Source organism: Fringilla coelebs, assembly GCF_963513975.1.
Source record: "Fringilla coelebs genome assembly, chromosome: Z".
Taxonomy (NCBI): Eukaryota; Metazoa; Chordata; class Aves; order Passeriformes; family Fringillidae; genus Fringilla; species Fringilla coelebs.
This window is the reverse complement of record NC_140031.1, coordinates 34,310,204-34,334,867: the sequence shown is the minus strand read 5'-3', so window position 1 is coordinate 34,334,867 and position 24,664 is coordinate 34,310,204. Positions and strand designations below refer to the sequence as shown.

The 24,664-nt window shown below is 36.7% G+C and overlaps 1 protein-coding gene across 3 annotated transcripts in view; it reads right to left on the bottom strand.

Moving 5' to 3' along the window:
• Nucleotides 1-24,664, bottom strand: part of FOCAD (focadhesin) — a 92,481-nt gene that overhangs the window by 56,861 nt on the left and 10,956 nt on the right. For 2 of the 3 annotated variants that reach the window (XM_084225894.1, XM_084225893.1), the window contains 7 exons: nucleotides 21,543-21,647; nucleotides 16,332-16,433; nucleotides 13,389-13,593; nucleotides 10,940-11,146; nucleotides 10,411-10,498; nucleotides 9,542-9,744; nucleotides 4,001-4,258 (listed from right to left, as the gene is read on the bottom strand). In XM_084225894.1, coding sequence (XP_084082020.1) covers nucleotides 4,001-4,258; nucleotides 9,542-9,744; nucleotides 10,411-10,498; nucleotides 10,940-11,146; nucleotides 13,389-13,593; nucleotides 16,332-16,433; nucleotides 21,543-21,647 — 1,168 coding nt within the window. The remainder of the gene's footprint in view (nucleotides 1-4,000; nucleotides 4,259-9,541; nucleotides 9,745-10,410; nucleotides 10,499-10,939; nucleotides 11,147-13,388; nucleotides 13,594-16,331; nucleotides 16,434-21,542; nucleotides 21,648-24,664) is intronic. The other variant, XM_084225895.1, reaches the window with a different exon arrangement.

The window sequence follows — 24,664 nt, the reverse complement described above, 5'->3', positions numbered from 1 at the left end:
TGCAAGAGCAATTATAGTATAATAATTAAACCTAGTGATTTTTTTTAACTGCTCCATCAGTTTAGATAATAGAATCTCTATAAAAACAACAATTAGGTGTGAAAATGGGACCTACTGTGAGTGAACTCTGTGAAGAGTTGGAATAAACCATGAAAGCAACCTCTTTCTGACACTGTTTTGTTTTGAAACACAATTCTTCAACTAGATTTTGCACGAGAATCATGTGTGGCTTTTCAATTCAATATCCACAGCTACAACCATTGCGTCCCTTTGTGAACAACAAAGTAATGGAATTTCACTAGCAGCAGAATTCTGTGACTGTCTAGATCACTAAAAAAACCAATCAACAACAAAAAACCCCATCACACAATTCTTCTTATGCTATCACCTTCACCATGACATCTCAGCATTTTTATATACTCTGCTGGAGTACAGGTAATTCACAGCGGCTCCAGAGTAGACACTTAATTTTACCCTTTATTCATTTAACTTCTGCAACATTAAGTGCTGAAGTAGTAGCTAGCAAACTTCTAACCCACGTTTACTTTGATTTGGACATGATTCAAAGAATTCAGAATATACCAGTTACAAATATCTGGCTTTAAACTGAGTGTTGAAGCGCCACTAACACCAAAGGAACAGATTCAAGTTAATATATATATGACTGTCTAAAAATAAGATTTTGTTTTCTTCTTTCCATACCTGTCCTCTGACTTCCTTCTTCTTCAGAACAGCCTTCTAACCACTATGCTGCAAACCACCTTCCACAGCATCCTTGAAAAAGTACCCTACGGATGGAACTGAAGACTCAAAATGTCTAACAAGTTTGTTGTGATGAGTTTTTGACTTTCTAGACTTACATTCCAACCACTTACTTCCACCATACTTTATAAAGCACCATTTATTTCTGTGGAACTGAATAAAACACAAAACCAAATATAGCAATTTCTGAAGTATAACTCTGCCATCAGTATGTTAGTGTTAGTTGCCATCACACTGCTGACTGAGTTTATTAAAGTAATCAGTTATATCCTCCATTCAGGAGCTTCAATGCTTTCTCTCGCTGTACTGTTATTGCAAGAGAAAGATGAGACAAGTCTACAGTAATTCTTCTGCCTTAGAGCAATGAACCTACAAGAAACAATGTGATAATCTTTCAGTGCAGTGCTACACTGTAATAATCTCTGTGGAGCCATTAAGCAGACTCAGAACTAAAATAACTTGTCAGAGACAAGACAGATGCCAGGTGATGCCAAGTTCAAATGAACCAGACAGTAAGTTCAAGTTACAAAGCATTAAAATCTTTTGGAGTAAAATATGCCATTTAAAAGCTAGAAATGCATTAAATGTTGCTAACTGGAGAATATAGTGTCCTTGGTTGCACTTAACTGAGGACTAGGAACAGAAACATCACCCCAATGAAGCACACTATTTTTCCCATACCAAATTTTCATACTACTCAGCAGAACATCTGCTACATTACCAGCTATACTGATTGATTTATGTGATACTACTACAAAGATATCTGATTACATTACATATTTTGCAGAAAAGTATTTTAAAGCCCACAGTAATTTTAAAAACTAAAAGCTCTCCATTTACATGCCTTATCAGCTGACAAAATGTGAGCCAGTAAGAAAGTATGAATAAATCAGGTTGAGTTCTGCATTTTTGCAAGAGTTTTTAAGTCACATGGACTTCTGCTGATTGCTAGGGAAACAAAACATTATGAAGTCTGAACTTCATCTTCTCATTGCCTCTGAACACAAGCCATGTTTTCCAGTGCCAAGGGAGGACTTTTTCATGAAGGTCCTTAATTCTAAGGAAGGTTTCTTAATTCTGAGGTAGTCTGACCACAATAGTTAGCTCAACAGGATTTGTCCATTAATCTTACTTTACTGTGTTAGTGAACAAAACTTTGTCTTAAAATAAGAAAAACCCACTCACACAATGCTAAACATGTATAGCTTCAGGTTAAATCACTCTCCCTGTATCTGTTTAAAGCTTCCAAAATTCTGCTGACTAGCTCTTTGATTTGTCTCTAAACCTGTTCATTTAAGTCAATGGAGCTATTTTAGATCAATCCAATGAAAAATCACAACAGTTATTCCCTACAGTCAGGCTTCAGGCCATTCTGCTCAGGTCCCATACTACTTCAGTGGCATTTTTTCAGCAAGTTATTGCTTTTCTTGTATGACTGTTAAACTGCATTTTGAACAACTATATAAAATAGTGAATAAACAAAGCATTAGTCCTCCAAATCCAAAGCATTTCCTGTAATATGCCACTGATTCATCATCCCACTCAAAGACCCAATGCAACAAAACAGGTTAGAGATAATCCACAAAAACTGAAACCCACTCCCAGAGCATCTGGAGCTAATTTTTACACAGCTAGCTAGGCACAAGAAGAAACCTGCTTCACTTGCAGCAGCTTGGATCAGAAGACAAAGAAAGGTTCCCACAACAGGGCAGATGTCTTACCTACCTTTTTCCTAGAGAATAATTAATTTATAAGGACTGGGACCTGGATCCCTGGTTAAAAACTATTTAGTGGACATGTCAAACTATTCATAGTTGAGTTGAGGTGTCCCACTCCTAATAGTTTTGAAAGCTGACTTAAATTTTCAAGAAAAAACTAAGTTAAAGAGTAGAACCAGGTGGTTCTACATTAGTTCAGCTTTGCTTTTACACAGAAGTGCAATCATTTTGCTTACTTTGAGCACAGCTAGGTGCTTTCTACTTAAGTGAGAAACTGAAGTTTTAATAACTACTTGGAAAAAAAAAGTAGGTCAACAAAGCATCTATGTTTCCTTAAGCTTAGTGCAAGTGTCTTCCCTCAAAAACCTGTCTCAGTTACATGAGGAAATGTATCTGGAAGACTAATTTCTGACTCCTAGCTGAGGATCGTATTGTCATAGTCAGATCACAGTTTTCATTACCTCTAAATTTTACATTCTTTCCCTTTTCATTGATTAGCTCTGCACCCTTCCTCTTAGCAAGAGGTCTAAATGGCTTGTAGGAGGTAAAAAGGGTTATTTTCTGACAAAATAATTCTACTTCTAACCTGTCTGCTTCTTAAAGGATTTTGTTTTTCCTGGAGATAAGATTTTTATGCTACCAGATTTCCAACGTGTACTTAAATAATACAGTCAAAATTGTAACTTTTTAAAACTTTTGTGCCGTAGAACATGCGAACTCTTTGAAGAAAGCAATTTAAAAAAACCCACAGACAATAAAGCCTGTCTCTATGGCATGAATTAAAGCAGAATCAACACTTTTCTCTTGCCTATTTTACAAATAAGTTATGGACGCTTCTTGTACAATGCCTTCTGCATTACGTTACTGTTTTTAGACAACCTCCTTCATCTTTCCAGATTACAGAGGTAAGTTTAGGCATCCTGTATAATTCTAGCTTGAATTCAGTACTGAAGCAGACAAAGACATATTTCTAAAAAGCAAGAATAAAGGTGTCACAAAGAACTTGGCAGTCTTCCAGTAACCAGAGAAGAACATAACGAATAATTCATAAGGTCACCAGAAGTCAGAAATTATTGGTAGCCCCTTTTCAGCTTCCTCATGTTGTATTTTCATGCTTCCTAAATAATATCAACAAATAAGCCAATCTCCTTCCTAAACAACCAAAAAATACTCCAAAACAGAGACATAATACATATTTTGCTCTAAGTGACACACAAAAGAGAGCAAGCTGAGAGTATAGGTGTGCGCAAGACTGCATGGGATGAGGGGCAGTCTCCATCAGCAACTGCAGTGTTGAGATGCCAACAGCTGGTGAGACCAGGATCCAGAGGGCACGTTCTCAACACACTGACCATCTATGCACTGTTGCTGGAGAGATCCATACTGTACCTACTGGGGATTCAGCCTTGCCACTTGTTGGACCTAGCCTCATGAAGCTGTGGCAGACTTCTCCCTCTCAGGCTGCAAAATCCAACCCAAATTCTGAAAAAAATCCCAAACCACTAAAAATAAATCTTTACCTGAGAACAATCAGCCTTGGCTATTTCTGTTGTAGCCTGGAGTACATCACGAAGACTGTCTCCATTTTCTTGAATCAATAGATAAGCCAACAAAAGAAAAACATGGGCAGGTACTTGAGTGTTAACAGGTAGCAGTGACTTCACTGAAGATAGCCACTTAGTAACTGCAGATTTCTCTTTCATGAGCTCCATGATCTTCCAGGTTGTATACAATGAACTGTAAGAGCTGGTTATAGGGCAAAGGAGTTTGCAGGGCACCTGAGAACAAGTGAAACAAATCTAAGTCTCAAACAAATAAGATACCATTGTATCAACAATTGTAACATCCAAAACATTTTTAATGGTCCCAATGCAATAAATATAAATAATACACTGTGATACATTTTTTCAAAATCTTTTATATGAATTCTTGCACTACAGATGTTTCAATGGGTTAATAATTCCCTGCTCAGAAGTTCCCATTTTATCTGACATCCATCACTCCTGTTCTTGATGGTAACTGCAGTGCTACTTGCCCACTAAAATGGGCATTGTAATTCTCGAGTATGTTAAAAACTTACATTTCTTACAATGATAGGATAACCCCAGAATTTTAACTCTCATCTATATTATTTTTAAAAACTGTCTTAACTCTTAATAGTACTTCATACCACAGGTTTAAGTTAACCTGACTTTACATTTTTGTTTAAGAAGTGCTTTGCTTCTCAGAACAAAATACTCTTTCAGTTGTGTCACTGAAAACAGGGAAGTAAACTCTAAACCAAATTTGTTAGGTTAGAAAGCTGATATTACTTTAATGTCAGCTTATTCCTGGAGGCATAGGGAATTCTCCTCAAAGCATTCCTGCTCAGTAACCTAACAGACTGGGTTACATTTCTGAAACAACTACATATACATTCCATATTTGAATACATCTATATGTTAAGTATTTCCATGGACTTGTTTGGACATGGTTCCTGATCATCTGGTGAATTTTCTCTCCTCGAGAGCACCTCAAATATGTCATCAAGTCATTATGTATTTCTCTAATCATTCTTTGGTCTGACACACAATCCTTGTTCTCAAAGCTATCAACTATACATATTAATCACTAACACAAATAAATAAGGAAGTATTAGCAGAACATGACTTATTAATCACACTTATAGGGAGTTAAGAAAAGGCCACACTAACTTCTGACATTTGTACTAAGCACTGTAGGGTAGAAAACTAGGCATTAACCAGGAATATAAGGATAATATACTATTATGCTCTAGTTAAAAGGATTTTCCAACATCTTCCCCCACTCCTCCACAGTTTTCTTCTAAGAGAAATATAACCTTTTCAGTAACAGTTACAGACAGGGTAGATACCATTTAGCAGCAGGAAAGTTGTAAAATGCAAATAAGGAAATATTTTAAGTCGTATTTTTATATAAGGGTATATATATTTTAAAGCTCCTGTAAAATAAAGTTCAAAGTTTTTCATTAAAACATGAAAGCTTAATACAAGACATGACATCTCTTTCCCACTAATTATTTGCTTCCTTAGAAAATATCTTTACATTATCAAGAAAGTAGTTAGCAAGCAGTAAGGTGAAGAACATTTATATAAAGATGAGGTAAAGAAAGTATTGGAGAAGAGATCTCCAAATGAACATTGAAAGCAGAACACTGAAAACAGAATTCAACATACAAAAGGCAGGGGTCCATTCAGCTTTAAATAATGAGGGGGGAAAAAAAAGACTTTGAGTGGTAAAAGCTGTTCTAATTAAAACTGCAGAATTTCATTTTAATCACACTTTTTATTCAATGTAAATTTATTTTGGCTAACAGGGAAGTAGAATGTAGATAAATGGAAGGTAGAAAGCCCTTGTATTTTAGATTACTTAAAAAAAATTACATGAAAATTAGCTTATTCCATTACGTACACATTACAACATTTCACATACAATAGTATGTGAAAAATCAGCAGTCTAAAGTGCTATCTCCTCTGTCTGGTAAGATCAGTTGGAGCCAAAAAGCTCTTCTGGGTACAGCTGTGATACTTCTATTTATTGAAAAAGGTATTTAAACTTTATCCAAGGACATACAAAGGTCTAGTAACAGTTCCAGGATTCATAAGATGTACTGTTTAGTTGCCTGCCTGTAGAAGATAACGGGTCTTGAAATCAAGACCAGACTATGAAAGGTTTTCTGCTGTTTGGAGTTCTCTTTGAGAGGGTGTTGCTTGTTTGTGGTTTTTTTATGTTTGTGATAGTGATGTTCTCTTTTTTTTTTTTAAATATTTTTTTAATTGCCTGAGAAAAACTGCTAAAAATTGGTAGAGCCTGAAATATTATATCGATATTTCCCATTCCACATTACATTCCCAAAAGGTTTTGCTACATAATTGTACTCCCTCCCTTCTCCCTTTATTGGGAGGTATGATCACAATATTATTTTATTGCTGCACTCTAATCAAGTGAGTTAAGTAAAAAATTTCAGTCTATCAACACATATATATAGGAGGCATACACACACACATAAACACATATATATACATATTTAAAATCCCTCAATGGCAAAGCATACATGAAGGCCTAGCCCCATCCTAACTTTCAAAATCATGGCATGAAAGGTAGAAATATTCCCCACTAACATCAATGCAAAAGGAAAAAAAAAAGCCATTAAAGCCATTAAAGGACATTTAACTTCTGAGTGCTCTTAAAAGCAAAAAAAGAAGCACACCCTCAATGGAAACATGAAGAAATACACAGTGGGGACTACAAGATCCTTGGTAGGATTTTCAGGGTGGCATAGGTCCAGGTCCTGAAGGTCAGGATTCAGCTGGAACTGGAATTGGTCTGAGATATAAAATAGAAGAAATGGCTCATCAGATACATAAGCAGTTAACTAGAAGCCTAGGGAAGACCTAGGCCCATTACTAGACAGCACAGGGAAAAAGTTACGGATAATGCTGGTTCTCAACACCTCCTTTTCTCATGATCAACGTGTTTTACTGAGAATGGCAGCCTGTCCCAAGTGGGGCCCCCCAAGGATCAGTACTGAGCTCCATGTTGTAACATCTCCACGAATGATCTGGATGATAGGACCAAAAGCACCCTCACCACGTTTGTGTCACTAAACTGGGCGTTGAGGGGGACTCGTCAGCAGGGAGAGCCACCTTTCAGAGATATGAACAGGCTGCAGGACCAGGCCACAAGAACTGTGCAAAGTTCAAGCAAGGAAGTGCAGAGTCCTGCATCTGGCAGCACAAAGCAAAAGAGCCTGGCCAGGCTGGGACCCAAGAGCTGTGGAACAGCCTTTGCCAAGAGGAGCCCGGGGGTCCCAGCGGACAACACACAGACACCAGGTCAGCAGTGATTGCTGCAGCTACTGAGGCAAAGTGGATCCTGAGATGCATCCATGGGGGCACTGCTAACAGAGAGAGATGTGACCATCCCACTTCACCAGTGCTTGTCAGACTGTACATGGAGTAGTGTGTCCACTTCTGGCCCCCAGAGTTCCAAAACAGATGTGGACAGACTGAAGATGGGTCAAAGGAGTGCCACGAGTCAGGTCTTTTCACCCCGCAGAAATGAGGCTCAAGGGGGATTTAATTAGTTTCCAGTACTTGAAGGGCAGTTACTAAGAGGACAGAAGCTCTCCCTTCACAAAGAGCCACACAGAGAATACAAAGGGCAATGGATACAAGATACCTGGGAGAAGGTGAGGGATAACATTACAAGCAAGACATTTTTGATAGTGAAAACAATCATTCACTGGAACAACCTCTCCATGGACATGGTATAGTCCCCATCACTGGATGTTTTCAACATGTGAGTGGATAGGACACTAGATAATCTCATCTAGGCTCCCTTTCCTATGAAAGGCTAGACCAGATGATCTTGCAGCCTGGGCTGTTCTGTAACTCTATTAAAATATACCATAACTTAACCACGTTTGCTCTTATATACACTTGCTCAAAGCTTCTTCACTAGGGATGCATCATTTGCTTTGTTTTTGCTACCTTTTTTCTTGTCTATTTCCAATATGAAGCAAGACTAAGAATAATTCAATCAAGATTTTATTCTCTTAGCACTGATCTGATCATACAACACAAATTGCCTGTTATCATGGGACCATTAAAGAGAGTCTACGTTTTTTATTGTTTTAGTTGAGAACCAAAAGTTATCAGCATAATTATTTCAAACAATGATCAGGCAAAATGATTCTTTCCCCATTTGCATTGAGAACCATTAATTACCAAAGATCTGCCAAGCTACTTGAGATGAACTCTGCAAGAATTAGGGAGACACAGGTGAAGAAACTGTTAGGGAATTCTCAGCAAAGACAACTGTTTTACATTGTAACATGGCTAACAGAAAAAGTTAGTAATCAAAAATTATTTAAGCCTTTAACAGAAAAACTTTCACATGCTTTTCTGAAGAGAATACTAGAATTAGTACAACCAAGTCCTGTTACAGTGTAACGCAATGCACTGTAATCTTGTTGTACAATAACACAGTAGTCTTATGACAAGACATTAAAATAGTTTCTAAAACACAACAGAAAACAAAATGTGTGTGAGTGACACAGAGCATAGAGGACTGACATGCGATGAAGATATTTCACTGAAACAACCTCCACTGGCATCTGCACAGGCCGGCACCCAGAAAGTCCCATTAGAAGGAAATTAACTGTAACCACTGTCATCCCACTGTCTATTCTTTCAGAGCAGACCATGAAGTGTACGGTTTTGTGAACTCAAAAAAAAGGGGTTTTTTTCTATTAGGAGCACAAATGGGCTTGCCTTTTCAGATTTGAAGAAATAGAAGATGAAATATGTGGAGGACTCCAGGTCAAGGAGAAGTGGCAGGACTCAGAACTGGCATTATATCTCGCTCCAACTTGTCACATCACACCCTCTCTACACAAAACAGGGGTAATAAAGCAGTAAGAGAGCTTTGCTACTCCACTGTGACACATCTTGATCAAAGAGATTTGCTGACACCTGTTCTTGGAACAGTGCGGATAAAGAAATAGATGGCAGGGAAGTTGGACATAAGTAATAACTAAAACCCAAAAAAACCCAACAGAACATAAAAAGATTCAGGTTAATGAGACAAAATTTGTCAATTGACACTTAGGTGCTCTGTAACTCTCTTCAGCCAAGGTAGAAAAAATAGTATAGAACAATCACAAACAGTAGTAAGGAAAAAGAGATGCAGAGAATAAACAAGTCTGAAAGAAACAGAATAAATATAAGTAACCTTGGTTTCTGCTAAGTCCTGTTACTTGCTTAATAATACAGGTGAATTCTTCAATCTATAGGGTCGCTTGAAGTAAAAAAATCTCATTTGCTAAGTAAAACCAATATTCAGCAAAGAAACAAACTTTCACTTCACCACTGCTCTAGTATGACGGACTATACATATTTTCAAGCATTCCCATAGAATGTATCACACAAAGAAGTTCACACATGCAGAGTCTTTCCCAAGCAGCAATGCTTCATGCAGAAAAAAATTTAAATGCCTCCCCTACCTGTCCCTAGAAAAGGAAAGAAACTTTATCAATTTACCGATTCCTGTTTATCCTTCACACCTTTCTCCTTTAATATTCCCAAAAGATTTACAGCCAGCTGCTGCCTGGTAGCTCCAGAAACATCCCCTGATAGGCAGTCTCCAACTGCTGTAGAAGACAAGATCTGCAGCACAGGCATCACCAAAATCAGGGCTGTGGTTGAGATGTCCTGGGTTTCTGAACATGAAAGGAGCTTGTAGGCTATTTAGGAGAATATGAGGAAAAACAAAGATTACGGAGGAAAAAAATAAGTTCATATTGGTACATTTAGGCATGACACAGGCATTTCTACGAAACACTGCATTTGAGCAAAGTAGAAGTCCCCAGATTTACTGTACGTGCATATAAAGAGTAAAAGTTTTTTTGTTGTTTTTCACTTAGAGAGACACACATTTCTGTTGTTTATAGCAAAGTACCTGATGGCAGCAAAAAATACAAAAATTAAATGTAGCACACAGACCTTTGTTTTTACCAGAATAACTACACTAATCAAAACTGCTAAGCCAATAGCACAGCTAAACATTGCCATGATTGTCATGCCTGCTCTCAATACCTGCAATAAGAAACCACTCAGGATGCATGAACATCAGAATATGAATATCCTGTTGGCTCAAAAATGAAACCAATAAGCTCCAAGACAGTGGGGAGCTTAAAATACAGTAACATCAATGAAATAAGTCAGTGTAGTAGGAAAAATTATTTTTACTGCCATTACTTTTAAAATTCAGGAAAAATTCTGCTTATAAAGAAAGCCCATTTCACCACCCAATCCAACTCCAGGGGAATGCTGCGCTTATTTCATAAATATGAAGAAGCAAAGACACAGTTTTAAGAGTGTGGATTTCTCTTTCACAAGAAGAGCTTTACCTAGACTCAAGACAGACTTTTGCTGACTTTCTGGAGTTTGCAGCAGCAGAAGCGCTAGCCCAACTATATACTGGTCCACTGGAAATACCTACGAGGAAAAAATAAAAAAGCTCCAAATCTCTTCTGTTTCTCAGTGACAGCAAACATAACAAACAAGAACTACCAAAACTTTGTAAGATTATCTTCATGAATCATAGTAAGCGCACGTGCAGTTTCAGAGCAATGAAGAACATAGCTGTGTGGAAATAGCATTTTAACTAAGTAATTAGAACACTTAGTTATTTTGTCCAAACTGTTGTAACTCGCTTTAAACAAATTTTCATACTAAAAGATTAACATATACAGAATTGATATATGCAGAACCAGTTAAGTTTTTACCTTCTGAAAAAAAGGAAAAAAAATTCGAAACTTTTGAAATCAACACTGGTCACCTTCAGGTCGAATGCCATGTTTAGTGTCTCTACTGCCTTAAACATTACAATCTTTAAATTTAATAAAACTATTTTACATTTTTACAATATACTCTTACCTCTTTTATGAGCTCAAAGTTGTCCTCTATTAGGGAGATCAAAGATGAGCATTCTCCTGTCACATTTAAACACACTTCACAGAAGCATAACAGCTGAAGACTAAGCTGGGATAACTGAACTTCCCAAAACAAAGGATAGCGTAGTAGGCTGAGGAACAGCTCTTGAAGGAAAAACAAGGCTTCTGTAACTTGCAGTAAGTCTTTAAGCTGCAGAGAAGTGGTTAAAACAAAAAGACAAAAAATTATTTAGGTGCTCTTCCCTATCTATGCAGAACTAAGAATTAGTTTTATTAGTTCTGCTATGTTTCTTTTGCATATAGTACCAAATCATTGAAGAAACATCTGTATAAACTAATGCCAGGAATCCCTTATTCAACTTCCCTGAAAAAAACAACTTATGAACTGCTATTTGATATTTTTAAGTAAAATGAGAAACATGCGAAAGAATTAAAGTATTTCTTGGTAGCTGATGAGAAAAATCCCTTTTTACTCAAAAGCAACAGCAATTAACTCAGCTCTTGGGGCTTCCATAACAGCAAAAAAAGTGAGTGGGGATTTCATTAAGCAGGTAAATATTCTTATAATGGAAACATCTGGCTCTACAATACTTCCTTTATAAAATAACCAGGATTTTAACATTTGTCTCAGAAGAGAAAGGCAGTGGTGTTACTTGATTCTAGAACACCATGCAATCTAACTACCACAAAAACTAAAAGCTGAAGTGTGATACCCAAAAACAGTATCTCCATATTTGAATGCTTGCTAAAGAGGTTTCAAGAAGCAGATTGCCTCTAGAAAGTCCCCATATATTGGATGACAGTGTTTGCTGTCCTTAAAAACTCTACTTCCAGACAAATGCACTGTTCCAATTCAAAATCTGGAGCTAGCATTAAGCATAGCACCCTGATTTTTATTCCCTTTTTGTTCTAAAAAAAAATCTGCTCTCAGCAGAAATCTCACTGAATTGATCAGCAGAAAAGTCTACAAACAAAGAGCTGTACTTCTGACAGCTTGGTTGACACTGTCAGACAAAATGACAGGGAAACATTCCAGCATTTATATTACACAGAGGATTAAATTAATGCTAAAATGAAAGTATAAGAACAACCTGAGGTTCAGAGAAAGAAGAGGAAGGAATTGACAGGTTACAAAACAGGCTTCTTGAAGGAAGTACCTTCCACGGTAGAAGTTGTATCTCAGGCAAGACAAAAATGTTCAAGTATTAATACAAGTTGGAAAACATGGTTTGTGTTTAAAAAAAAGAACTGATTTCTTGTTTAGAAAAAAGAAATGCCAACGTGTATGAAGGAAAGAAAGGTTCATAAATTAATTTTATAAGTTTTATTCAGTGCCACTTTTATGGCTAAATGTTTTCAAGTCTGAAACTTGGTCATACATTTAAGACACAATGTTATACTGGAGCTTGGGTAAAATTGAGACAAAATCAGACATCTCTCTGTGACTGGAAAAAGTCAGCATGTACCCATCATCATAAGGAATATGCATGAACCAAGATAAACATGTAATGGAAGCTATATGTTTTCCAAAAGATTGTTAAAAATAGCTGTGAATACAAAGAAGACTTTTCTAGTAAAATGCTGTAGGAGAAAGATGCTACTAAATATCCATACAAGAAGCCTACTTAGCTTTACATTATTCATATTAATGAACCCTCTCTCCATAGTAATAAGGACAAAGCACCTCATGTTTGGCCAAATATATCTGAAGCTTTGTCCTAATGTCAAAAGAAGAAGGAAAAGATAGGTACAAAAAAGCTTAACTGGTAGGTATCACAATAAAGCATGAAGATAAAGCACAACTTTTAAGTTTAACCAGTATCATAGGCCTGTAACCAAAGGGGACTGCAAGATTAAATCCCTAGCTCCTATCACATATCACTGTGACCTAAAAAAACATTGAAAACCTTCAGCGTATTCCAGAATGACTAAATTTTGTGTTCAGACCCACTAATCACTCTGTTATAAAGAGTGATAAAGGAATATCTAGAAGTACTTAGATCATACTTCTCATACAGTTTGTTTAATTTTAATATTACCCACTTCAAGTTAAAACTGTATGGTTTTGACAAATACCTTGCCATTTAAGAAAATTATCTCATTACTGTCTTTCTAAGTTTACTGTATGTTTACTGAGGCAACTAAACAGAAGTAATTACAGTAAACATGTTTAAATCCCCATCTTAACAGGTGTATCACGTTTGAACAAATAAAGTCTTATCTTCTACCAGAAAGAGACAGTTTTAGATTTATATATTATCAGCAAATTGCATCTACAGAAAATGGAAAAGAATGCTATATTTGCACACTTGAAAGACAATAATAATAGTAATAGTAGTAGTAATAATAATAATAATTAATAATAATAATAATAACATTGCTATTTTTTTTAATATTTGTTTGTAAAAGGTAGGGTCAGGCAACAACTCTACCTGCAAGCATGGAATCAAATCACACAGAAGTTGAAGAATCTCACACTCCAGCATGGAGGGTGCTTCTTTGTTCTTTGGCCCATGAGGTTGCAGTAAGATCTTAAGCAAACCCATTCGCAGTTCAGCATATTCCCGTAACTGGGATGGTTCACAATACAGGTATCTTAGAAATGAAGCCATTATGCCAACACATGAACCTTCTGCCCTGTAGTTCAAGAAATAAGTTTGCCATGAATGCTTTCTACTGAAAGCGTAGCTACAAGGAAACCCAAGTAATGTGACATTACCTGCAAAAACTCACAAGACCCAGTTAACAGAAAGATATTGACATTGCTAAATCTCACAAAAAAACTTGGACTTACCACATCTAAGTATTGTCATGACACTCAATACCATAACCATACCTCAAAGTGCAATTTTTAAAAGACTCAATATGGACCTGCAGGTTACAGAACTCCTAATTTTATTCTTTTTTTCCTTGTCAATTCAAAAAAGTGACTTTCTTTGCTGAATGCCATAACAGACTAATGTGCCATTCTGAGAAATATCTTTTTAAAACACACAAAATATAATTTCAGTAAAAAGGAGTCATCCTTTACTTATCAGTTTTTGCAGAATGGTACAATTAAGTGAAAGAGGAACTGTTTTAACCAACTTGGCTTCCCAGTAAAATATTATCACAGAAAAAATCTTTTGGCTTGCCCATGTTAGGAATACAAGCTGACCTTGACATTACAAAAACAATCAAATAAAGCTGATGGTCAATACAGTAACAAATACAGAATCATAGAATTGTTTAGGCTCAAGTCCAATCAGCTCTGCTCACTGCCAAACCATGTCAAGTGCTGCATTTACAGATCTTTTAGAATACTTCCAGCGACAGTGACTCTGCTACTTCCCTGAGCAGGCTGTTACAATGCTTGACAAGCCCATGATGAAATTTTTCCTAATAGCCAATCTAAACCACCCTTGATGCAACTTGAGCCTATTTACTCTCATCCTGCCACTTGTTACTTGGGAGAACAGGATGACCCCCACCTGGCTTCAACCTGCTTTCAGGCAGAGAGCGATAAAGTCACCCCTCAGTCTCCTTTCCTCTGGGCAAAACATCCCCACCTGCTACATATCAGATCTGTGCTCCAGACCCTTCACCAGCTCCATTGCCCTATCCTGGATTTGCTCCAGCACCTTCATGTCCTTCTTGTCATGAGGGGCCCAGAACTGGACAAAGGGTTTGAGGCGCAGTCTCACCAGTGCCAAGTACATTTCCTAGTCCTATACCTGCTGGCCACACTATTTCTGATCCAAGCCAGGATGCCATTGGCCTTCTTGGCTACATGGGCACACACTGGCTCATGTTCAGATGCTGTCAACTGGCACCCTCAGGTCCTTTTCCTTTATGCAGTTTTACAGCCACTCTTCCCTCAGCCTGTAGCACTCCATGGAATTGTTGAGACCACACTGCAGGACCTGCATTTGGGGTTGAACCTTGTTGAACATCATACCACTGGCCTCAGCCCATAGATCTAGTCTGTCCAAATCCCTCTGCAGACATTGACAGGAAATCAAAACTCTGCTTTAAACAAGTTTCTACAGTTTTGCATCAAGACTCAGTCTTGAAGCAATACTGTAGAAAGAATTCAATAATAGGTCTACATCAACACAGCTTGTTTACATCACACTCGGGGACACTGTTTAGTGGGGAACCTGACAGCATTAGGTTAATGGCTGGACTCCATGTTCTGAAGGGCATTTCCAAACCTAAATTACTCTGTGATTCCACATTCTCAGTCTAGCACTTTATCCACAGAAATCTTGAACAAAGAGCACCAAGAGGAATGGCTCATATTTTCCTTTTCATTAAGAAAAATTTCTGTTTTATTGAATTCTTTAATTCAAAAGAAGCCACCAGCAAAAAATCCACAGTTCTCTGCATTTATATATCTGAGGGGACTCTATGTGAGTCCCAAATTCAGCAGCTGAGTTAAAGAATTAACAACATTAGAAAAATACTGTGATCAATTAAATTGAGCAAAACATACTTTTGCTTGGAAGTCTTACTATTGATCATGTGGTCTAAACCCACCAGAAATTTAAGAGATTAATTAACTTGTTTGTTTGTGAAAAGCAAGAGAACAGAGAAGCCAATTTCTCTGCACTATTACTCTGTTATTAGTCTTTCAGAAAACTGGAAAAAAGGGATATTTTTATCTGAAAAGCATACATATAGGTGTAAAATCATTGAAAACAGTTCTCTTTGAGAATGTCACAGATTCGTTGTCTTACACCGAAGCTTTATTGGACAAATTCCTTAGTGGTAAGCACAAAGAAAAGGCTGAGATTGTTGGCTCTGGGGTATTTGGTCATTTTAATAATGCTTTATAATAAGGCTGTCCCTCTGATTTTTTTCTGTATTTTTTCATCAGAAGGATACATTGTTTTTCAAGACCTTATCCTTTCTGGTGATTTAATCATCTTCACTTTTCCTTCATCATCCCATCATTTTATATAGATGAGTTACAGTTGTATTGTATTCACTTTTTATGACTAAGCAGTCAAAATTTTTATGAAGCTGATAAGCCAAATTGCTGATTTTTAAAAAAAATTCAAATATGCTAACAGTTTTGCACCAGTTATTCTATACCCATACAAAATTTATCTACATAGTTGATAAAAAGCTATGAAATTGTTATTTAATTGATTATACCAGTATTTAATTAATAAATAATTATTATTTATACAATTTTAAATGGTGAATAGTAAATTATACATATATATACATTGTATACATTAAATTATAAATATATACATTGTAAATGTATCATTACATTTTACAAGTAACTTTCACAAAAGACAGCTTGTTTGCCTTCAGCAAAATAGTTACAGCGGTATAATTCAGCTGTCTACATTTGCTAGGCTTTTTAAAATTTTTCATTCATTTACCTCTCTGGACACTGATGGAAAAATGTGGTTATCTGCTGTAGTAGAACTGGCCAGCAATCAGGTCTGTTTTCTAGGACAGTGATTAATGGATGAGGAGTGCTCCTGAAAGACAAAGAAATCACATTTATATCTATAACAAAGAAAGGAAGTATGCAAAACAACTATCTTATAAGCATGGCTGTCGAAACAGCCAATTTAATCTCTTCCTTTTACCAACTCCCTTTACCAGCTTTGCTAAGATTGCTACACTATCAAAAGAAGATATTTTCTCAAACTTCTGAAATGAGATAAAAATTTCTTCCAGGTGGAGGAAACTCTAGGAAGGTGAAGTACATAACATGCTCTGTCAGAAACAAAACCAAAGTCATTTAACTAGAGTAACTTACTGACTAGAGTTCTGGATGCCCCATCCCTACAGGTCAAGGACAGGCTGGATGAGCCTTTGAGGAACATGGTCTAGTGGAAGGCGTCTCTGTCTGGGGACTGGGGTGCTGCAACTAGGTGATCTTTAGGGACCCTTCCAACTCAAACCATTCTATGCTGTAAGTTGAAAGGCAAACAGAGAAAGGCAGCATAAATCTGCTGCAAACCACCACCTTCAGTTTGGTTAACCATCTTTCCAGCTCACAGGTCCAACAAATTTGGGGTACACACCAGCAAGACCTTAAAGGAGGTTTGCCTACAGAGTAGTGGATGATTTCAAAGTTATCCCTTGAAGTGGTGTATCTCAAAAGACACTGCCTCAGTTTCAGACACTACGTGAGTGACAGTCAAATATGACTTTTAGGAACAATTTACAATGCTATTTCACTTACTACCATTGTTTTAAAAACTGAGGATGAAAAAAGCCAGAATTTCCAACAGTCTTTTTACTAGAGGAGACAACATTCACTATCCATTAACACTGCAATACAACACGGGCTTCATCTTTAGCAGCACTGAACCAACTCAGTTACAAGTGAAGTGAGTGAGATCAGAAAGAACACCATAAAAGAATAAAAAATCTCATTTTTCCCATTACCTGGCAAATTTGAAATGCATAATGTGATGGTACATTAAGGCTTCCCTTAGCTAAACTAAAGAGGTAATACTTACCTACTATAATCAGGAATTTTTAGTTACGCTATGCCTAGCAAAGCACTGTTTATGAAAAATCATTATGTTTTTTTTTACATTTTCAATGTTAACATTTTTTGAGTCTTCGGCAACTGACTGGTTGTGAAGATCATCAAAGAATTACATAGCCATCAGCTGAATTAAAGGCCCACCAAACTATTAACGCTGGTTGAAGAGTATTTACATACCTAATGACTCATTTTCTTTCCTATGTGGTTACAACACAGCTAAAAACACAGGATTTTTTTAATACTGGTTCCCACTCTGCTCATCAAATAATTTTTCTTCTTAAGATATGTGTTTCTTTTCAGGGAAATAAATAATCTGAAGACAAAAGTTCTTTCACAAAGCTGGCTTATACTATGGGCTACTTGAAATATGTTCAGAAAACAGATGTCCTACTAAGAACACAAACGATGCATATTACAGATCTGGCCCTCATATTTGGGGCTGTCACTTCTCACATTCATTTCTCAAAAATTAGTCAACTTACTTAATATTCTTCATATGTCCACCGTCCTAGATCTTGTAAATATTTTACTGAAATTAGAATCTGTGCATAGACTAGAAAAGCTAAGGTTATTGCTTCATTGCAGTTTTCCAAAGATGACAGCATGCAAGAGGCAAAAAAGTTGTTGCTTGTCTAGCACCTGAATCCAGCAACATCAAAGACCAGATCCTTATCAGACAGTTAACTAGAAATACTGTCCACATGCAATGCCAGGACCTTGAAAGTACATAGTCCTTGTAAAGACATATAGGGTTATAGCAGCTTCTTATTTCAATAACTTTGTCATATTTTAAAAATTAACCACCTTTCCTAATCAAGAGAATACATCTCCAGTCATCATTTAAATGCTGCAATGACACCAAAGCCAGGGAAACGTTCTGAAAGTCAGCACCTGACACATCAAGTTTCAAATTAAAATGGCTTATTATTTAGGGAAAAAAGCAAACCTTATATTACACATCTTGTAAGTTCTGAGACTAGTAAAACTCCACTGAACTGGATGATGAAATAAGTCAGCTAAACTCCACAATGAACAATGATTAATAATGAAGCATTAAAAAGTGCAAACCAAGAATGTTCCACTTGATAATTTCTGCTATTAGCAGAAAGAAAACTGAGGTGCGTAGATGCAATTTATTGTCAGCACCATCTTAAGAATTGCTAGAATAGCACTGTAAAACATACATCTTTTAATGGCATTACAGCACCACTACCCTAAATTACTGCTAGTGGGTTCAGGATAAAGCAAAACACACAAGCAAACATAGTGGTTACCAACTCATTATATGGAAATGTCCAGGCAAACAAAGATAAATCTCACAATAAAACATACATTATTTTTAACTTTTAGGTCATCTGAACATTTTTGTTATATCTCTGAACAGAAGTGAGCTCCAATCTGATTTAAAGGACAAATTCAGTGACAGACTTCTTTTTCTGTATGAGGAAACAATGTCTGCAGTCAACATACCATTCTGTGTATGCAGATGTGACCTTGCCCCTTTCAGAAAGCTGGTCCTTTCAGGAACAGCACTTCACTCCATCAAATATACATTTTTAAAGCATTCTGCTACCTGCTCTGAATCTTGAATTCAGAAAAGTAGCAGTTCTCTAGAACTTTAAAACAGTAAAATCATGCATGATGAATCATTAATAATATAATGAAATACTAGTTCATTAAAAAAAAGGCTAACAACTTTCAGAAAAAAATAATATTCCTTTTTTTGTACATGTATATCATAAACCACTTGCACTGAGAATGCTAACAGAAGCCCTTCCTGGGTCAAGATAAAGGCAGTTTACTAAAGAACAACAAAGCCAGAAAACAAAGCAAGGGAAAAAAAAAATTCTTTAATTTCCATCAGCAGGCAATGTGTAGCCACTTTCTGGGCAGTGAGGCTTTGGTATGCATAGCAGCTGTTTTGGAAGACCTTGACAATAAATCCACTCCCAGCTCCTTCCTCTTACTTTTTACTCCTGAGCACAGTGTCATACAGTAAGAAATATCCCTTTTGTTAGATTGAGTAAGCTATCCTGGCTATGTCCCCTCCCAAAGTCTAGACCACCCCTCCCTTACTGGCCCTTTGAGGGATGACAATGGGCTGGAGGGATAGCACTGCTCAGCTGTGTGCTCAAACTGGTGTGTTATCAACACAGTTCTGGCTGCAGATGGCTGATCTGGAGAAAGCTAACTCCATCCCAGGAAAACACTATATAATTAAATGTACAAATCTGAAACACATTAATTTTCTTCCATTTCTTTTTAGGAACTGATCATGATATTATGTCATCCCAAGAAGCTGTATTATAAAATGAATTCTATTGTCCAGAATTAACATTGGCCTAAACAATTTATTTATTACCCTGTAATACTGGTGACAACAGCAAACCACTTGAGAATGTACTGTTGCACTTTGATTCTTCATTGATGATTTCCATATGGAATACTTTTGCACAGTTGACAACATAATTTATGAACACTGTAATGGGAGATTACTGTTGGTGAGCTACTGTATACATTCTTCAATTCCTTACAAAAAAATCAGGTTTTAATGGCATTTCATGGAGCACAACTACAAAAATGGTTACATTACAATGAATAGATAGGCTGTTCTCTATACTAAGAACCAGAAGTCAAGTTTCAAAATCTCAGGGCTCCAACCCTATGTCAAGCAATCATTTCTCTTTATTAAAGTTAACTGTAACCAAAAGAGAAAACAAAAACCATACTGGCTAAATAAAAGTCTGCTTCTTATTTTTAGTTCTCTATTACTTTACTTAATACCATTCTGAATTACCAAATTTCACTTGCATTGTATGTTACCAGCACCTTCTCTTTTAGTGAGCATGAAAAAATGTAATGACTTTTCTTTGCTCCATTGGTTAGAGACTATTCCAGTCTTTATTCTTTATTCCAGTAAATCCTACCACCCTCTTTTTCATACGAAGCCAGAATTAAGTTCCTTTAACTTAGATTCTTCTAGCAGAAGCTTTTAAAAAAGGTTCCAAAAGAATTCATTCTTTGTTACCTACCTTTTCATTTAAATTGCTCTATACAAGTAGGGATTTTGTAAAGACAACTGATACAGCCACATGAAGGATTCCAGGAATGCAAACACATCCAGCACACCAAAAAGCCTGCTTCACTTTCTTCACTATTTCATTTTGCTCAATTGAAGACGTGATTGCTGTCTCTCAAATAATGCATTTTATATCTTTAAGCCTTTATAGCTACAGCCTCCTACAATGATACCTCTTAACTGCATAAAAAGCAACTTGAAAAGCATTCATAACATCTACCAAGCTTTTCAGTTCTCCAGAAAAGGTACAACAGAGGCTTTTAACGTCAGTACTGACCCATAGTTTCTCAAGAGATGGATGAAGTCACTAGGATGTCATCTTCAAAAGTCTGATATTGCATGACAAGAAGCTTTAGAGAAGTACCTCTACATCTTTAAGTTTTTTATTTTTACACGTCAATCACCTTAACAGCAAAGACATTAGGGAACTTGACTTTTGTAATAAGAACAAAGCGGGAAAAACAAGTGAGAAGGAACTGATCCACACCTTTAAAATAAACTATTTATTAAAAGAAATATTAGAAATCATCCAATATTTGAACAAGTACTAGTACTTGTTTTCTCTCCCTGTCTTGCCTCCCATTGCCCCACTGCCACTGTCCCTTTCAAGCTTATGGTGGCAACCTTATCCTTGTATTAAAACTCCTTAAAACTTTCAACCAAAAAAAACCACAAAAAACCAAAAACCACAGGATCACTTTATCATTTAGGTTGAAAGGGACCTACTCAGATCACCCAGTCCAACCCACATGCTCAAGCAGTCAGCTAGTAAAGGCTACCCATTATCACAAACAGTCAGGTTCCATTATCTCTAAGGACAGAGATTCCACAACCTTTGTGGGCAACCTATGCCAGCACTTCATTACCTGTGCAATGTGAACAAAGCAAAACACACAAAAAGGAATAAGATCAAAATCCAGTATTAACCTAATTTTCTTCTTTTTTTCCCCCTGGAAATCAGACAGAAAGTTATTATTGTTTCTAAATAAAGAATGTAAAACTAACCTGATTCCATACAGACTCCAAACAGACTCATCTCCATCTTTTCCCAGCTGAACAGCTTGAATTTGTATTAACTTGCAAATAGTTTTTACTAAACCGTGCACATTCCTGTTGACAAAAAAAACTGAGTTACCATCAAGTATGCAGCTACATTAATTGATTCGTACATAAGAGAAGGAACAAAATTGACGCTTGAGACCTGAGTTCTACTTAAGGACACCTCTTAACATATTCCCACGCTGTTCTGGGGAAGTTGTGCATTTACGAGTCTTTATTTTCTTTTCACATAATGATCAAAACAGCAAAGAGAATATTCACCCATCAATTAAAACTTTTGACAGGTTGCTTCTACCATATATTACAAGAATGGGAAAACAAGGCAAACAGCACTTTTAATTGTAAAACTTTTACCAAGCTTGTCACCACCTGCAGACAGACTCTTCTATAAGGCAGTATGGCATGCCAGGGAGCATCTAGAGTCCCACAGTGGATCTCCTCACCACTAAATACTTACTTTATAGTTCAGATAAAAGCAAAGTACTGTATTCTCTCTTCTGTGCTAGAAAGTACTGACCCAGATCAAAAGTCATAGAATATGCTTGTATTTCTCTCTCTCTTTCAAAAATGGATCAATTATAAGATGTGCCTGTAATCTTTAAAATGACTGGCTGTTGTGAGACCTGGCTCTCAAAGCACTGAAATCTGACAATACAAGAAGACACTGAGGTTTGGCAAAACTGCTGCAAAGCAACTAATAGGAAGATCTGCTGCAGTCTTCTAAATCCCAATATAGTCAACCTAAAACACAGAGAGGAAGGAGATTTTTGGAGGGCTGTAGGGGAGGGAGAGAGAGAACAACTTTTTAGATTCTTCACTGCTAGAAAAAGCCAGTGAAACGGGAATTTGCAAGTTTATTTCCCAGCTTCATTTGGGCAACTGCAGCAAGGTGGAATAAAATGAACCATAAAATACTTGGTAAGAAAACCATCTTTCCTGTTCTGAAACTTCAGTACTCCTGGTCCTAATGCCCAAGCAGGAAGTGGGGAGAGAAGAGATGTTTAGGCTTTGCACTCATCTCCTGAACAAGCAACACAAAGGCATGTAGTACTGCAAGGATTTCCATCCCATTTCCCATCTCCTGCAGGCATGGATGCTCAGTAATAGAAATATTCTGAAAACATGCTACACAGAGATCCTCCTGACAGTGTCTTTAAGATTACAATAATTAATTGTTTCACAGGTTTTTCAGTAGATTATTTATGCTTGTTCATTACTGAACACAGGCAGTGTTTTCCCACCATCATTTAAACAGAATGATGAAAATGAATCCTAAAAACGTGTGAAAATACACATGTATGTGCCGACATAAGTAAACATATTTTCTATATATGCATAAACACACAAACATGCATGTGAATACTATATTCCATAAAGTTTAAACTCTTAGGGCATCAAAGGAAACACTTAAGAGCCAGTTACAGTACAACTATATATACAATGAGAAGGTATAACACAAGTTAACTCAGACAAACATGAGATCTCCATCTCTGCCAAAACAAAATGTCTTTTCTAGAGTGAATAATTTGATAGACCTGACAAAATACAATCCAGCAGGTGTACTTAACCCCTGCAAAATTCATTGTAACAGAAGAGAAGCAAGAACACAATGTGAGTAGCCTTTGCCAACAAAATATGACTCCATTCAGCATTGAAAGTCCTCAGTGGTTGCAAATGCCTTTCTGTTAGTTGTTCTGGCTGCTAATTTTTGTTTCAGCAACACTGAAGTACCAAGCACTGCAAAGCCACACAGATGAAAATTAGGCAGGGAACAGGATGAGGGACTGTAGCCTACAATTCTAAAGATAAAAAAAAAAGTACTAGCACTGAAAAGAGTCAATCCGAAATTGTCAGTTTAATGAGCTCCTGAGGCTACAGACATTTTAAACCACAGACTTCTGTGGTTACGCAACAAACCCGGCTTTGCAATCCATAGTGTATGCGGTTTCACTTGTAGCAGCTTGGGGGAGGAGGGGGTGGCAGTCGGAAAGAAGCCAAAAATACATTAAAAGTTACTATGTAACTTGCCAGCACTTAGTATAGCAATCAGTCATGTGTTGGTTTCACACATGAAAAAAAAATTTTAAGAAGTTTCAAATAGTGTAGAAGTGGAGCAGATTGTAGTCCCTTCTATATGTAACTCTGAGTTTGTTTTTAAGGTTAACTTAGTTCTAAATATCTCATTTTAACTTTTTATTTTCTGCAGTACAAGGCTGTATTAATATTTCATAACCTTATAAACTGTTTATATTGTAAGAAACCCTCAGTTGAACAGCAAATTCAAATTTCTTAGTCTGCAGGCCACAGCTGATGCCTTTTCCCTGGTCCTAGAATGATGAACCAGAGACGATTAAGGCATAAAAGGGTTTTTATCTTGGTATTTAATAAGTATCCTTAGGTGCAACAATTAATCAAGGTGGAATACACCGAAATGCACACACACAGTATATCATGTATACAATTTCACAGACCTTGAAAATTAGCATATTTGACAGAGATTCCCAAATGAGGAGCTGAAATGAATGGTATGACATCTCCTTATTCTAAAGTATTCCCCCCAAGATGGGCTTGAACCTAGTTTACAAAATATGTTCTAGAAAGGGCCTTGGTTTTCCAAGATAACATGAGACTTTCCGGCCCCCAGCTGTGAGGCCTTTAGCATGTTTGGTTTTCTGGCCTAGCAGAATACCAGGACTTTAGCTAAGATACCATAACAAAGAATTTTGACTAGATATGCTAAGAATACTGAAGAATACATAAAAGGTACATAAAAAGAAAAGGCAAAAAATTATGATGGCATCACAGCTAATAAAACTTTTACTCCATCTTAAGCCACAGGACTCAGATTCTCACAGTTTTATCACAGGTACTCAGTTACTTATTTGTTATTCTTATGTAGAATCCTCCCTTAACCCCAAAATGCCCCAAAGCGTCATCATTTGGAGGATAGTGGTTTGCAGAGATTACCCATACTATAAAAATGTATTTACAAATCTTCTTACAGGAAACTGCAGTTATTTATAGCAAACCCAGCACAGAATTAGCATCAACACACCAAGACCCATAAA